The sequence below is a fragment of the Kogia breviceps genome, chromosome X (assembly GCF_026419965.1).
Source record: "Kogia breviceps isolate mKogBre1 chromosome X, mKogBre1 haplotype 1, whole genome shotgun sequence".
In the NCBI taxonomy this organism is placed as follows: Eukaryota; Metazoa; Chordata; class Mammalia; order Artiodactyla; family Physeteridae; genus Kogia; species Kogia breviceps.
Genome location: NC_081330.1, coordinates 122794396 through 122807046, shown reverse-complemented (window position 1 = coordinate 122807046; position 12651 = coordinate 122794396). Strand labels below are relative to the sequence as shown.

Below are 12651 nucleotides of genomic sequence, written 5' to 3'. Positions count from 1 at the left end.
AAATTTTCCTAAGTTGCAATAAGGCAGGTGGTGGTGGTATTTTTCCCATTTGTGCAGATGACCATCTATTATATGGATTTGCAAACTGGTTAACTGGCTAGAAGATCTGAGAGGAAAAATGCTGTTCTAGTACTTTTTGTACAGTCCTGGGTTAGACTCAGAGAATTTGGCCAAGAGAAGATTAACATAAGCAACATTCTGTCCGATACATTTTCTATGAGAAACCAGGCTATTTAACAAAAAACAAAAACTAGTGTTTTCAAAAAGAAAACTATAGCAAAATGCCTAAGCTCCTTACTCCTTAGCAAATGATTCTCCCGACTAGAGTGTGAGATCCAGAAAGTCAGTACCTTTGCCCATTTCCTTCACTGTGGCTACCCTGGCACTCACTAAATATGTCCTGAACAAATGAGCTAATGGAATTAACTGAACTAGCAAGTGGTATGCTGTTGGAGTTCGTTTTCTGTCTAAATTCTGAGCAGTTAAAAATGTAAACATGATCAGACCAAGAAAGAAAATAAAAAAGCAGGGAGGTGATATAAATTCACATCTGAATTTCTGAGCGCAGTGGAAGAGAAGAAAACCCAGTGTCGATGGAATTTACCACTACAAATTTTTCATCCCTGCATGGAAATTTCCAGAGCCTATGTTGAAAACCATCTTACAATGGGTCATTTATGAGGAGCAACTCTTTTGCTTAAATGATTGTGTGCCAGCAGCGCCATCTTCTGGGTAACTAGTTGGGCATTTTAGAACAATATTCTGGAGTCTTCTTTTTCATATAGCAAATTGAATTTAGAATCACTGAAAATTACATAGGAAATATCTTTACAGGTCATCTAGGCCATATGTCATCTTACAGGTAAGGATTTGCCTTAAGTGGGTACAACATTTTCTTCCTTTCTCTTGATCCAATGGAGCCCCAAATTCATGTCTCAGAGAGAAGACAAACTATAGCCATCATTACTAAATTATATCACAGGTCTCATATAAACCAGAAACTGAAAGGCGGTTAAAATCCATGTGTCAAGCATCTGAAGAGTGCTGTCAGATAGGAATCTGTGCACCAGTGGAACAACAGAACTTTCTGCGATGATCTATACGTGTCTGTGCTGTCCACTACAGTAGTCACTGGCCATGTGTGGTTATTAAACATCTGAAATGTGGCTACTGACTCTGAGGAACTGGATTTTTAATTGTATCTAATTGTAATTAATTTACATTTTTAAAATAGCCACACACGGCTAGTGTAGGGTTTCTCAACCTTGGCACTGTTGACATTTTGGGCTGGATCATGCTTTGCTGTGGTGGCTGTCTTGTGCACTGTAGGGTACTTAGCAACAGCCCTGGCCTCTAGCCGCTGGCCAGGCGTACCCTCTCCCTCAGTTGTGACAATCAAAAAAGTCTCCAGACATTGCCAAATACCCCCGAAGGGGAAAAATCGCCCCTGGCTGAGAACCACTGGGCTAGTAGCTATTGCACTGAACAGCACGGTTCTAGAAGATGCCTGATATGTATAGGACATTTGGTTGAGAAGAGAACTGCCTACCATCCTATACTAGGGCAGCGGTGGTCTTGTCATAAGAACAGGGAAGGTTAAAAAAAACTACCTACAGTCAGACGTAGTGCAAGAAATGTCTTGCTTCTTTAATATTCTTTCCCTTGTAGCACAGATGGAGCCAGGAGAGTGATACTGGAAACTTCTGTCTCCCTCACGTGTCCCCAGGTTAGCAATAGAAAACCTACACTCGAATATGGCTGCCTGTCCTCACTGGGGGTAATGGGACAAATTGACTTCCCTGAGTCTCAGGGTCTCACCTGGAGAAGGGGAGAGCACAGTACCCACCTGGTAGGGTTACTGTGAGAGCTAAATGAGGCGAAGTGTAAAGTGCTATCTTAGCCACCCTCTTCTAGGCGGCAGCGGGCGGAGGGCTGTGGTGGAATTTTTCATGCCCTCCGACCAATAACACAAAAGTACCCAGTATGTTCCTTTACAAATAAAAATCTTGAAAAAAAAAAAAAAAAAACCAAAAACTAGCCAAACTCTAATAAACGTCCCTTTATTTTAAAATCCCAGTGGCCTCAACACTCGATAACGTTTGCCTGTTGTCTGTCACGCCATTCCCTTGACACATTTAAATGTGGAGAAACCATTTCAGCTCCTCAGGGAGGCTGAGTCCGGTGATCTTATGATGCTGCTTGATCCCAAAGCACTTCCAAATTCTAAGGCGGCATAACTGCATCAAAGAAGGGGGCCCTGGAGAAAGATGATAAGACAAGTCACCCATGGGTTTCACTGATCTAAGACTTTTCCCTTCCTTCGTTGAAAGCATACAAGCTATGACACTATTATAAGGAAATAATATGGTGCAGCTTAAGACCATGCTCTGCTTTTTGTAGGAGGCATTTTTAGGCCATGTTCTCTCTTTTCTGGTATCTCACTGAAATGAGTTTGCTAGGTTTTGATTTAGAACAAAGACCTTCAAAGCTCAGTCTCACCAATGGAGGCTTATGGGAGCTAACTTTGGAATTACAAAAGTATGGAATTCCCAGCAATGACAAGAAAATCCATGTTTAATGCCTTTCCTTTCTTCTCTTTACCTTAAAAAAAAAATAAGGTCCTATTTCTGGATGCAAATACTTTTATAATTTAGCAATTTTAAGATATTCAAATATAAGAAGCTATCAGTGAAGCATATATGTTACCTGAAGTCATATTTGTTTTGTTTTGTTTTTAACATCTTTATTGGAGTTTAATTGGAGTTTACAATGGTGTGTTAGTTTCTGCTTCATAACGAAGTGAATCAGCTATACATATACATATAACCCCATATCCCCTCCGTCTTGTGTCTCCCTCCCACCCTCCCTATCCCACCCCTCTAGGTGGTCACAAAGCACAGAGGTGAACTCCCTGTGCTATGCGGCTGCTTCCCACTAGCTATCTATTCTACATTTGGTAGTGTATATATGTCCATGCCACTCTCTCACTTCGTCCCAGCTTACCCTTCCCCCTCCCCATGTCCTCAAGTCCATTCTCTACATCTGCATCTTTATTCCTGTCCTGCCCCTAGGTGCTTCAGAACCATTTCTTTTTCTTTTTTTAGATTCCATATATAGGTGTTAGCATACGGTATTTGTTTTTCTCTTTCTGACTTACTTCACTCTGTATGACAGACTCTAGGTCCATCCACCTCACTACAAATAACTCAATTTCGTTTCTTTTTATGGCTGAACAATATTCCATTGTGTATATGGGCCACACCTTCTTTATCCATTCATCCGATGATGGACACTTAGGTTGCTTCCATGTCCTGGCTATTGTAAATAGAGCTGCAGTGAACACTGTGGTACGTGACTCTTTATGAATTATGGTTTTCTCAGGGTATATGCCCAGTAGTGGGATTGCTGGGTTGTATGGTAGCTCTATTTGTAGTTTTTTAAGGACCCTCCATACTGTTCTCCATAGTGGCTGTATCAATTTACATTCCCACCAACAGTGCAAGAGGGTTCCCTTTTCTCCACACCCTCTCCAGCATTTATTGTTTCTAGATTTTTTTGATGATGGCCATTCTGACCAGTGTGAGGTGATACCTCATCGTAGTTTTGATTTGCGTTTCTCTAATGATTAGTGATGTTGAGCATCCTTTCATGTGTTTGTTGGCAATCTGTCTATCTCCTTTGGAGAAATGTCTATTTAGGTCTTCAGCCCATTTTTGGATTGGGTTGTTTGTTTTTTTGATATTGAGCTGCACGAGCTGCTTGTAAATTTTGGAGATTAATCCTTTGTCAGTTGCTTCATTTGCAATTATTTTCTTCCATTCTGAGGGCTGTCTTTTCGTCTTGTTTATGGTTCTTTGCTGTGCAAAAGCTTTTTGGTCCCATTTGTTTATTTTTGTTTTTATTTCCATTTCTCTAGGAGGTGGGTCAAAAAGGACCTTGCTGTGATTTATGTCATAGAGTGTTCTGCCTATGTTTTCCTCTAAGAGTTTGATAGTGTCTGGCCTTACATTTAGGTCTTTAATCCATTTTGAGTTTATTTTTGTGTATGGTGTTAGGGAGTGTTCTAATTTCTTTCTTTTACACGTAGCTGTCCAGTTTTCCCAGCACCACTTATTGAAGAGGCTGTCTTTTCTCCATTGTATGTTCTTGCCTCCTTTGTCATAAATTAGGTGCCCATATGTGCGTGGGTTTATCTCTGGGCTTTCTATCCTGTTCCATTGGTCTATATTTCTGTTTTTGTGTCAGTACCATACTGTCTTGATTACTGTAGCCTTGTAGTACAGTCTGAAGTCAGGGAGCCTGATTCTTCCAGCTCCGTTTTTCGTTCTCAAGATTGCTTTGGCTATTCAGGGTCTTTTGCGTTTCCACATAAATTGTGAAATTTTTTGTTCTAGTTCTGTGAAAAATGCCATTGGTAGTTTGATAGGGATTGCACTGAATCTGTAGATTGCTCTGGGTCATATAGTCGTTTTCACAATGTTGATTCTTCCATTCCAAGAACATGGTATATCTCTCCATCTGTTTGTATCATCTTTAATTTCTTTCATCAGTGTCTTATAGTTTTGTGCATACAGGTCTTTTCATATTTGTTTTTATATTCTGCATTCAGAGTTGTCCCAGTGCTTCAACTCACAGGTGAAAAGTGAACTAGCACAAACCTTGCATAGGTATTCAGCCAAGTGTTTACATCTTAAGACAGTGATTCTCAAGGGCGGGGGGAGTATTTTGTTCCCTAGGGACACTTGGCAATATCTGGAGCTAATTCTGTTTGTCACAATTTGTGGGGGGGTGTTGCTACTACCAGCTAGTGGGTGGATGACAGGGATGCTGCTAAACATCCTACAGTGCACAGGACAGGATGGCCCCCATCTGGTCCAAAATGTAAAGAGTGCAGAGCTTGAAAAACCCTGTCATAGGGTAAAAAGATGGGAAATGATTTCCCATCCCCAGCCCCTGCACTAAATTGTAATGGGAATTCCCTTTTGGTTATTAAAAACTTTTTAAAAGGCAAAGCTGTATACCTTCAGAATCCCATAAAGCAGTAGCCCTCAAGCCTGACTTGGCGGGGGGGGGGGGGGTCGGGGAGGACTTTAAACTCCACCCCAGGGATGTTGCTTCAGTTACTGTTGGGTGGGGCCTGTGCATCTGGTTTTTGTAAAGTCACATGTCCCAGGTCATTGTATTGTGTGGCCAGGGTTGAGAATGCAACCAAAAGGGTACAGTGGCCTCTAACTTTGATACCAAGCAGGACCCTGTGGGGCTCCAGGGCACAAAAGCCCTTCCATGTCCCCCACTTCTTGATTACAGGAAATAGGCTTCATTCAGCCTCCCTGACCTTCCCTGAGTTCCAAGAAGCAGTTTCCAACCGATGCTAATTAGGGAAGGGAGGGGATGTGGAGACAAGGGAGCAACAGTCAAGAGAAACAACAGTGCAGCCTTGGGGCAGGGTCCTGGTTCCCCTCAAGGGACACACATAACAATACCTTTGAGCTGTTTAGCAGATGCTGAAGCCCCTACCAGGTGGGAGAAATTAACTGCATGCTGACCACAAGCACATAGACCCCAGACCAGCTGGAACCAGAAGGTTCCAACTTCACCACCAACCAATCAGAAGAACGTCCACGAGCTGATCACACCCTCTTTGAACCATTACTATAAAACTCCTCACTACCCCCCCTCCAGGTCGGGACACAGTTTTGAGGGCATTAGCCCGCCATGGCCCCCTTTGTCTGGCAAAGTAGTAAAGCTCTTCTTTTCTACTTCACCCAAAACTCTGTCTCCGAGTTTTAATTCAGTGTCAGGGTACAGAGGCCAGATTCAGCTTCAATTTCCTATAGCATCACCGCAAGGTACAGGATAAATTGGGTTGCATACTTCTCAGGTGATGGAGAACAAGGAGAGGTAGAAACAGACATATGTACAAAGAAAGAAAGAAAGGGGATATTTTCAATCAGGTCCTCAGAGCACATTCAGAAGGTCCCTGTTGAAATTTAGGGCACCTTCCAGATATGTTCAGTGTACTCAAGGCGTATATTAATGAAGGATTTCCCAGTGTGCTCAAAGCATTTATTAACGAGCTGCAAAGGGCATACTGTGGGGCAACTGAACTTAATCTCCTCTCACTAAGGCACTTTGAAAGAAGTTACTAATCACACGTGCCAGATACAACGTCAGGGACAAGCGCCAGCATAAAGATGAATATAACCCAGGTTGAGTTCTATTCATTTTTTTTCCTTCTGATTTAAAAAAACATTAAAACATTTCTGCGGGCCCCTAAAAACATGGTGGACCCCACACATTACTCCATCTGTGCCTGCTGGAGAAATCGGCCCCGTCTATAGAGATACAAATTTTTGAAAACAAGAAATTGTCTAAGTGTGGGCAGAGTTGCCCGGGGGTGACCCCACTGCTTCTCATAAAGGGGTTTCTATTGGACTGTTCCTGTGCCTCGGCTCAGGGAGCACAGGCCTTGTTTGGGGGGCCCCAAGGCAGTCTATGGCCACAAGTACGCTGGGGCAGTGGGTGTAGCAGAAAGAAGGATTCAGGGGCCACTTTACAATTCTGCCCAGAGCCCTAATTCTCAGCATGTGGGGAGAAAATAACCAGATTACATGACATCAGAATCCTCCTGGGACTTCCCTGGTGGCGCAGTGGTTAAGAATCCATCTGCCAGTGCAGGGGACACGGGATCGAGCCCCGGTCCGGGAAGATCCCACACGCCAAAGAGTAACTAACTAAGCCCGCGCGCCACAACTACTGAGCCTGAGCTCTAGAGCCCGTGAGCCACAACTACTGAACCCACGCGCCTAGAGCCCGTGCTCCACAACAAGAGAAGCCACCGCAATGAGAAGCCCACGCATCGCAACAAAGAGTAGCCCCTGCTCGCCACAACTAGAGAAAGCCCGTGTGCAGCAACGAAGACCCAACACGGCCAAAAATAAATTAATTAAATAAAATAAAAAATAAAAACAAAGAATCCTTCTAGTAGGGAAGCCTGCTTCAAAGTCCCACAACACCTAAGACTCAACGAAGTCCACACTCCGGTTAAAAAAAAAAGCAGGTCGTGAGCTGGCTGCTCTCCACCTCTAGGGACAAGTAAGAATGCAGTCTGAGGGGTCTCTGCTCCCCACCCCAGCCCACCCGTGACCTCGCAGCCCAGGGAAGTGTCCCTACCCCCTTGCACACTGCTCAACCCCAGTGTTTAGTGGTTTGGGTCAGGAGTGTCCGTTTTTATTTATAGAGGAGTGTGGACTCAGTGTTGATTAACTTATTATATTGGATTGGCCAAAAAGTTCGTCCGGATTTTTCCATAAGATGTCACGGAAAACCCGAACGAACTTTTTGGCCAAACCCATGGTAAATGTCTTCCGATTGCTGGGCATCGTGAACGTAATACCGTGTAACAGTCAATGAGTTGCATTCTTACCCTCCATCCCAGAAGCCAAATGCCCAGTAGTTCAGCTCATCTGTACTGCAGTAAGACATCCTGGGGCATTGTACAACCCCAAAGACGCTTCTGCTGCATCACTCTAAAGCGTGGCTTACAAATACCCTATGATATCACTCATATGTGGAATCTAAAATATGACACAAGTGAACTTATCTATGAAACAGAAACAGACTCACAGGCATAGAGAACAGCCTTGTGGTTGCCGAGGGGGAGGGGGGACGGGGGAGGGATGGATTGGGAGTTTGGGGTGAGCAGATGCAAACTAGTATATATATATAGAATGGATAAACAAGGTCCTACTGTAGAGCACAGGGAACTATATTCAGTATCCTGTGATAAACCATAAGGGAAAAGAATACGAAAAAGAATGTATATGTATAAGCGAATCACTTTGCTGTACAGCTGAAATAAACGTAACATTACAAATCAGCTATACTTCAATTAAATAAACTTAAAAAAAATAAAGCATGTCGTACACCTGAAACTAACACAACATTGTATATCAACTATACCCCAATAAAATTTTTTTTTATATACAGCATGTCTTAGGTAACTTTAACATTTTAAAACAATATCTTAATTCTTTGAAAGCTGGCCTATCCCACATATGAACATGAGATCATCCAAACAGCCTGTCTCCGACATGCCAAAGAGCAGGATGGTTATTTATTACAGAACCAGTACTGTATCTTGCTGAATACTAAACTATCTCAGCTCCCCACGTTTGGTGAAGGCAGAGCACAGTCTTTTTCATGAGACCCGAAGTCAGAACTCGGTAAGTACCTGCCTCCTGCTAGAGACCACAGGAGTCTATGGATTAGGGCTTAGATTCAGGCAAAGGAGAAGCACCTTCTCTCTGCAAGAAGAGCTGGCTCAGGGGGCTCTCTGGAGGCACCAGCTCCAAGGGACGGTGGCCTTCAGCATCCCTGGCCTGGGTGTCTGCTCCAAAGTCCATGAGCAGGCAGGCCAGCTCCCCACTGGACGCCCTGGCCACCGCATGCAGAGGGGAATCCAGCCCCCGGCCTTGATTCACGCTCGCTCCTAAATAGTCACGAGAACAACAGAGTCAGCCAAGGAACAGAGCGCAAGCATCCCCTTCTCAAAAGCACTGCACGTCAACATTCCCTAACAAAAGGGCATCCATGGCAGGCACAGCAGTTCTCCTGAGAACACAGGAGATGACTTGATTCCATTTAATAATATGGGGAAGATGCCACCTGACAATGTGACTGGACGTACGACATGAGCTCTGTGACATATGAGGTTGAAAACCTCGCCTCTGAGCACTCTACACAGGTGTGACACATGCAAGAAGAATCCCGGGGGCACGAAAGCTGCACATGCATTATTAATGGAGCCCAAACATTAGCCAGTACAGGCCGGGCACATTTACATGCCGAGCCACTGCCGTGAGGTTTAAACCACAGACTTGGGACCATGTGATTTGGACGGTGAATGGCAATCAATTACGGCAGCACTGCCTAGATTGGGGTGGCCGATCCCAAGATCACAGGGAAGGTGGCTAAGCCCTCCTCTTCGGGGATAAGGCAGAATGCGAGGACCACCCCCACCCAATTCCACCCTTACCCTCTCAACAAATCCCTGCTCCAGTGATGTGTGTGGGGACATATGACTTTGCCCGAGCCGTTGTCCCTCTAGATGTTAACTGAATTGTTCTTGTATTGGTCTTAGCTTTGTGACGTACGCCAGACATGGCCCTTTCCTGACTAGGAGCTTAAGATCCACCTAGGGTAACAGAAGAAAGAGAGGGAGAGAAGGGGAGAGAACCTATCTCCTAATTCATGGTAATGGCTGCCAAGTGAGTAGAAGGCAATGAGAGCCGGAACAGCATTCGGCAGAGGGCAAGATCACTGGACTTTTAAAGAATAACCAGGACTCAAATAATTAAAGAGGGGATCAAGTGGTATCCCAAGTGTTGAATAAGGGGCTGGATAACAGGAGGAAGGTGAAAAAGAATGCCGCGACCTACGACTTTTCAAAAATATAATATTTACAGTGGACTAAAAATGGGGCAAGTTCTATTTCCAAATCAAAGAGAACTGGTGGAGGCGGCCCCAAATCTGAAGACTCAGCCCTAATCCAGCAGCTGTGCAAGTTACGCGGGGCCTAATAATATCAGTGGCCAGAGGGAGGGAGGAGAAACTAATAACCATTGAGGACCATCCTGGGAGATGTCATCATCATTATCATTATTATCACTATTCTCATTACAAGCGAGAGAACTAAAGTTGAAACAGTTTAAACTAACTCCCCACGGAAACACAGTCCATATGAACTCGGATCTTCTCCGACTCCATCGCCCATGCTCTCTCCTCTGCTACAACAGAAAGAGCTTTCAAATACCTTTAATTTGCTTTTCATTTACTTTCCTTGTTATGTTTCGCTTTGGGTTGTACCTGATTCCAGAAGCTTCCTGGCACAGGCCACCTGCAGATTTTCACAAGCCAAATACAACGGTGTGCCCAGGTGGCTGATGTTACGGTCAACGTCGCCCCCATGAGCCACAAGAGACTCAATGCACTCCACGTGGCCTGCAGCCCAAAGTGGGAGAGAAGAGTTACACCACAAGTTCTCGCAGCTAGGGAAACACCACCTCACCCATTTTTGTGTGTGTTTACATTTTCCAACAACTTAACGCAGCGACCAAAAGCTGTTTCCTCTGTTTAGAACAGGGCCTGCTCGCACGCAACACTGCCACCAGTTCATGGGTTGACTGTAAGACGACATCTGTAGCTCTGGGTGGAACTCCACGTGAGTTTACCAGCCACGGTAAGCAACGAGCAGCCACCCACCTTTTTCAATGGTTGGTGGCTTTGTAATCAGCCTGCTCACGGAAATCAAAGTGAGCGCTGAGGAGAGGTATGAAACAACAGGGACTAGAGGCGGACGTGGAGGAGAAAGGGCGCAGAGCGGACCGGGCGACACGGAGGGAGAGTTACAACCTCACCGAGGGCAGGCCCTGGGACGGACAGGCCACGGTGGGCACGGGCGAGGCTTCGAAGAAGGTGCCAAACCCAACGTGAGTGAGGCCCAGGGTGGCCAACTGGGTTTGGTGAAAGCAGAGTCACTGTTCCTTGGTCTAGGACATCATACTTGAAACACTGCTCTTTTGCACTTATCTTGTTAACACCATTTTAGCGCTATGTGTCCAGTGCATAGGACGAGTTAACATGTCTCCTCGTGAAGAAATGCCAGTGCTTTGGGAGATAATTATAATATGGGTGGATCCAGTCAAATGGGGCCGCTGTAAAGATGATGGCAAGCCGTTTTGCGAAGCCGCTGCGGAAATAGCCCTCGGGGCAAGGTACGGTCACCATGATGTTGAGGAGGAGGAGAAATACCAGAGAAAAGCAAAACTTACAATTTTATTTTTTGTCTCCGAGTGAAGAAGAGCAGGAAAACTGTGGCTTTATGAAAAGAATTATCCCAGATGAATAAGTTCTGGGCATCTAATGTACAGCACGGGGACGACAGTTAATAATCTATATACTGTGTAAACTGTACTTTAAATTTGCTAAGGGAGCAGGTCTTAAATGTTCTCACCACAAAAAAAGGTAACTCGATGAGGCAATGGATGTGTTTTAATTAGCTTGATTATGGTTACCCTTGCACAATGCATACGTATATCAAATGATCACACTGTACACCTTAAATATATACAATCTTATTGGTCAATTATACCTCAACAAACCTGGAGATGGGGAGACTTACCCCAAACTGTACATAACATCTTATATTTCCCAAAACTGCAAGTTTGTTTCACTTAGCAAACTTAGGTGGCCCTGAGACGATATTCTTTAAGGCCTTCAAACAGAAGACTATAATTTGTTTTATAAAATAACCTGACTTTATGGGGTCATGGGTTCAACAACACATTCCACAAATTCTGACGGAGAGTCTACTATATGCCAGGTCCTGTTCCGGAAACACAGCAGTGAGCAACATTCCAAATGTTCTAGAAGGGTGCTTCTCAAACTTGCTGTGCATCAGAAATCACTGGGAGGGCTTGTTAAGCAAAGCACAGATAGCTCGACCCCACCCCCAAAGTTACTGATTCACTGGGTCTGGAATGGGGCCCAAGAATCTGCATTTGCATGCCAGGTCAGGCTGACGCTTCTGGTCCCAGGAGCCACACATTGAGAACAACTGCTCCATATACCTCCTTGTCCTTCTTCCCTTAAACAATAGGATGTCCCTCGAAGGAGGGGGTGGAAAACTTAAGTTCTCAACAGATTTACCTCTCTTAGCAGCTTCGTGCATGGGGGACGCCAGATCGCTCTCCGGGTGGGGACTGGCTCCATGCTGCAGAAGCAAATTCACGCAGTCCAGGCTGCCGCTGACACAAGCATTAAACAAGGGAGTATGCCAGTCTGTGGTCACACCATTCACCTAGAAAGAAAAGCTCCAGCATGAAGGCGGGCGGTGGGGTAGCCCGGATTCAGACCATTTTCATTTTCATTCAGACCATTCTCCACCGTTTTCAAGCTATTATTTCACTCGTCTGAGCCCTAAATTCCACAGCTACGAAATGGGGACCAAAAATAACAAATTCCCCAAAGCCGTTGTGAAAAGCCGGATGAGGTGTGGAATGTAATGCACGTTATCAATCCCAGACCAGGGATTGAACCCGTGCCCCCTGCAGTGGGAGTGCGCAGTCCTAACCACTGGATTGCCAGGAAATTCCCACGCATCACCTTATTTTAAACATGCTATCCTAGGCCCATCCCACACCAATCCAATTTCCCCACAGAAGTTAGAGTAACCTTTGAAAATTGTTAATGTATTATTATTTTTTAATTTAAAAATATCACTTTCGGGGGCTTCCCTGGTGGCGCAGTGGTTGAGAGTCCGCCTGCCGATGCAGGGGACACGCGTTCGAGCCCCGGTCCGGGAAGATCCCACATGCCGCGGAGCAACTGGGCCCGTGAGCCACAACTACTGAGCGTGCGCGTCTGGAGCCTGTGCTCTGCAACAAGAGGGGCCGTGATAGTGACAGGCGTGTGCACCGCAATGAAGAGTGGCTCCCACTTGCCACAACTAGAGAAAGCCCTCGCACAGAAACGAAGACCCAACACAGCCAAAAATTTAAAATATACATAAAAATATATATCACTTTTGGGACTTCCCTGGTGACACAGTGGTTGGGGGTCCACCTGCCAATGCAGGGGACATGGGTTCGA

General features: G+C 45.0%; 1 protein-coding gene across 3 annotated transcripts in view; it reads right to left on the bottom strand.

Annotated features, from left to right (window-relative positions):
* Positions 1–2045: 2045 nt before the first annotated feature.
* The window catches only part of ASB9 (ankyrin repeat and SOCS box containing 9), a 32144-nt gene continuing 21538 nt past the window's right edge, over positions 2046–12651 (bottom strand). The window contains exons 4-7 of one of the 3 annotated variants that reach the window (XM_059050880.2): positions 11710–11860; positions 9868–10002; positions 8300–8491; positions 2065–2257 (exon numbers count right to left, since the gene is read on the bottom strand). In XM_059050880.2, the coding sequence (XP_058906863.1) occupies positions 2136–2257; positions 8300–8491; positions 9868–10002; positions 11710–11860 (600 nt within the window). In that variant the 3' untranslated portion in view covers positions 2065–2135. Of the gene's footprint in view, positions 2258–8193; positions 8492–9867; positions 10003–11709; positions 11861–12651 lie in introns of those variants that run through there. The other 2 variants (XM_059050883.2, XM_059050881.2) reach the window with 2 other exon arrangements.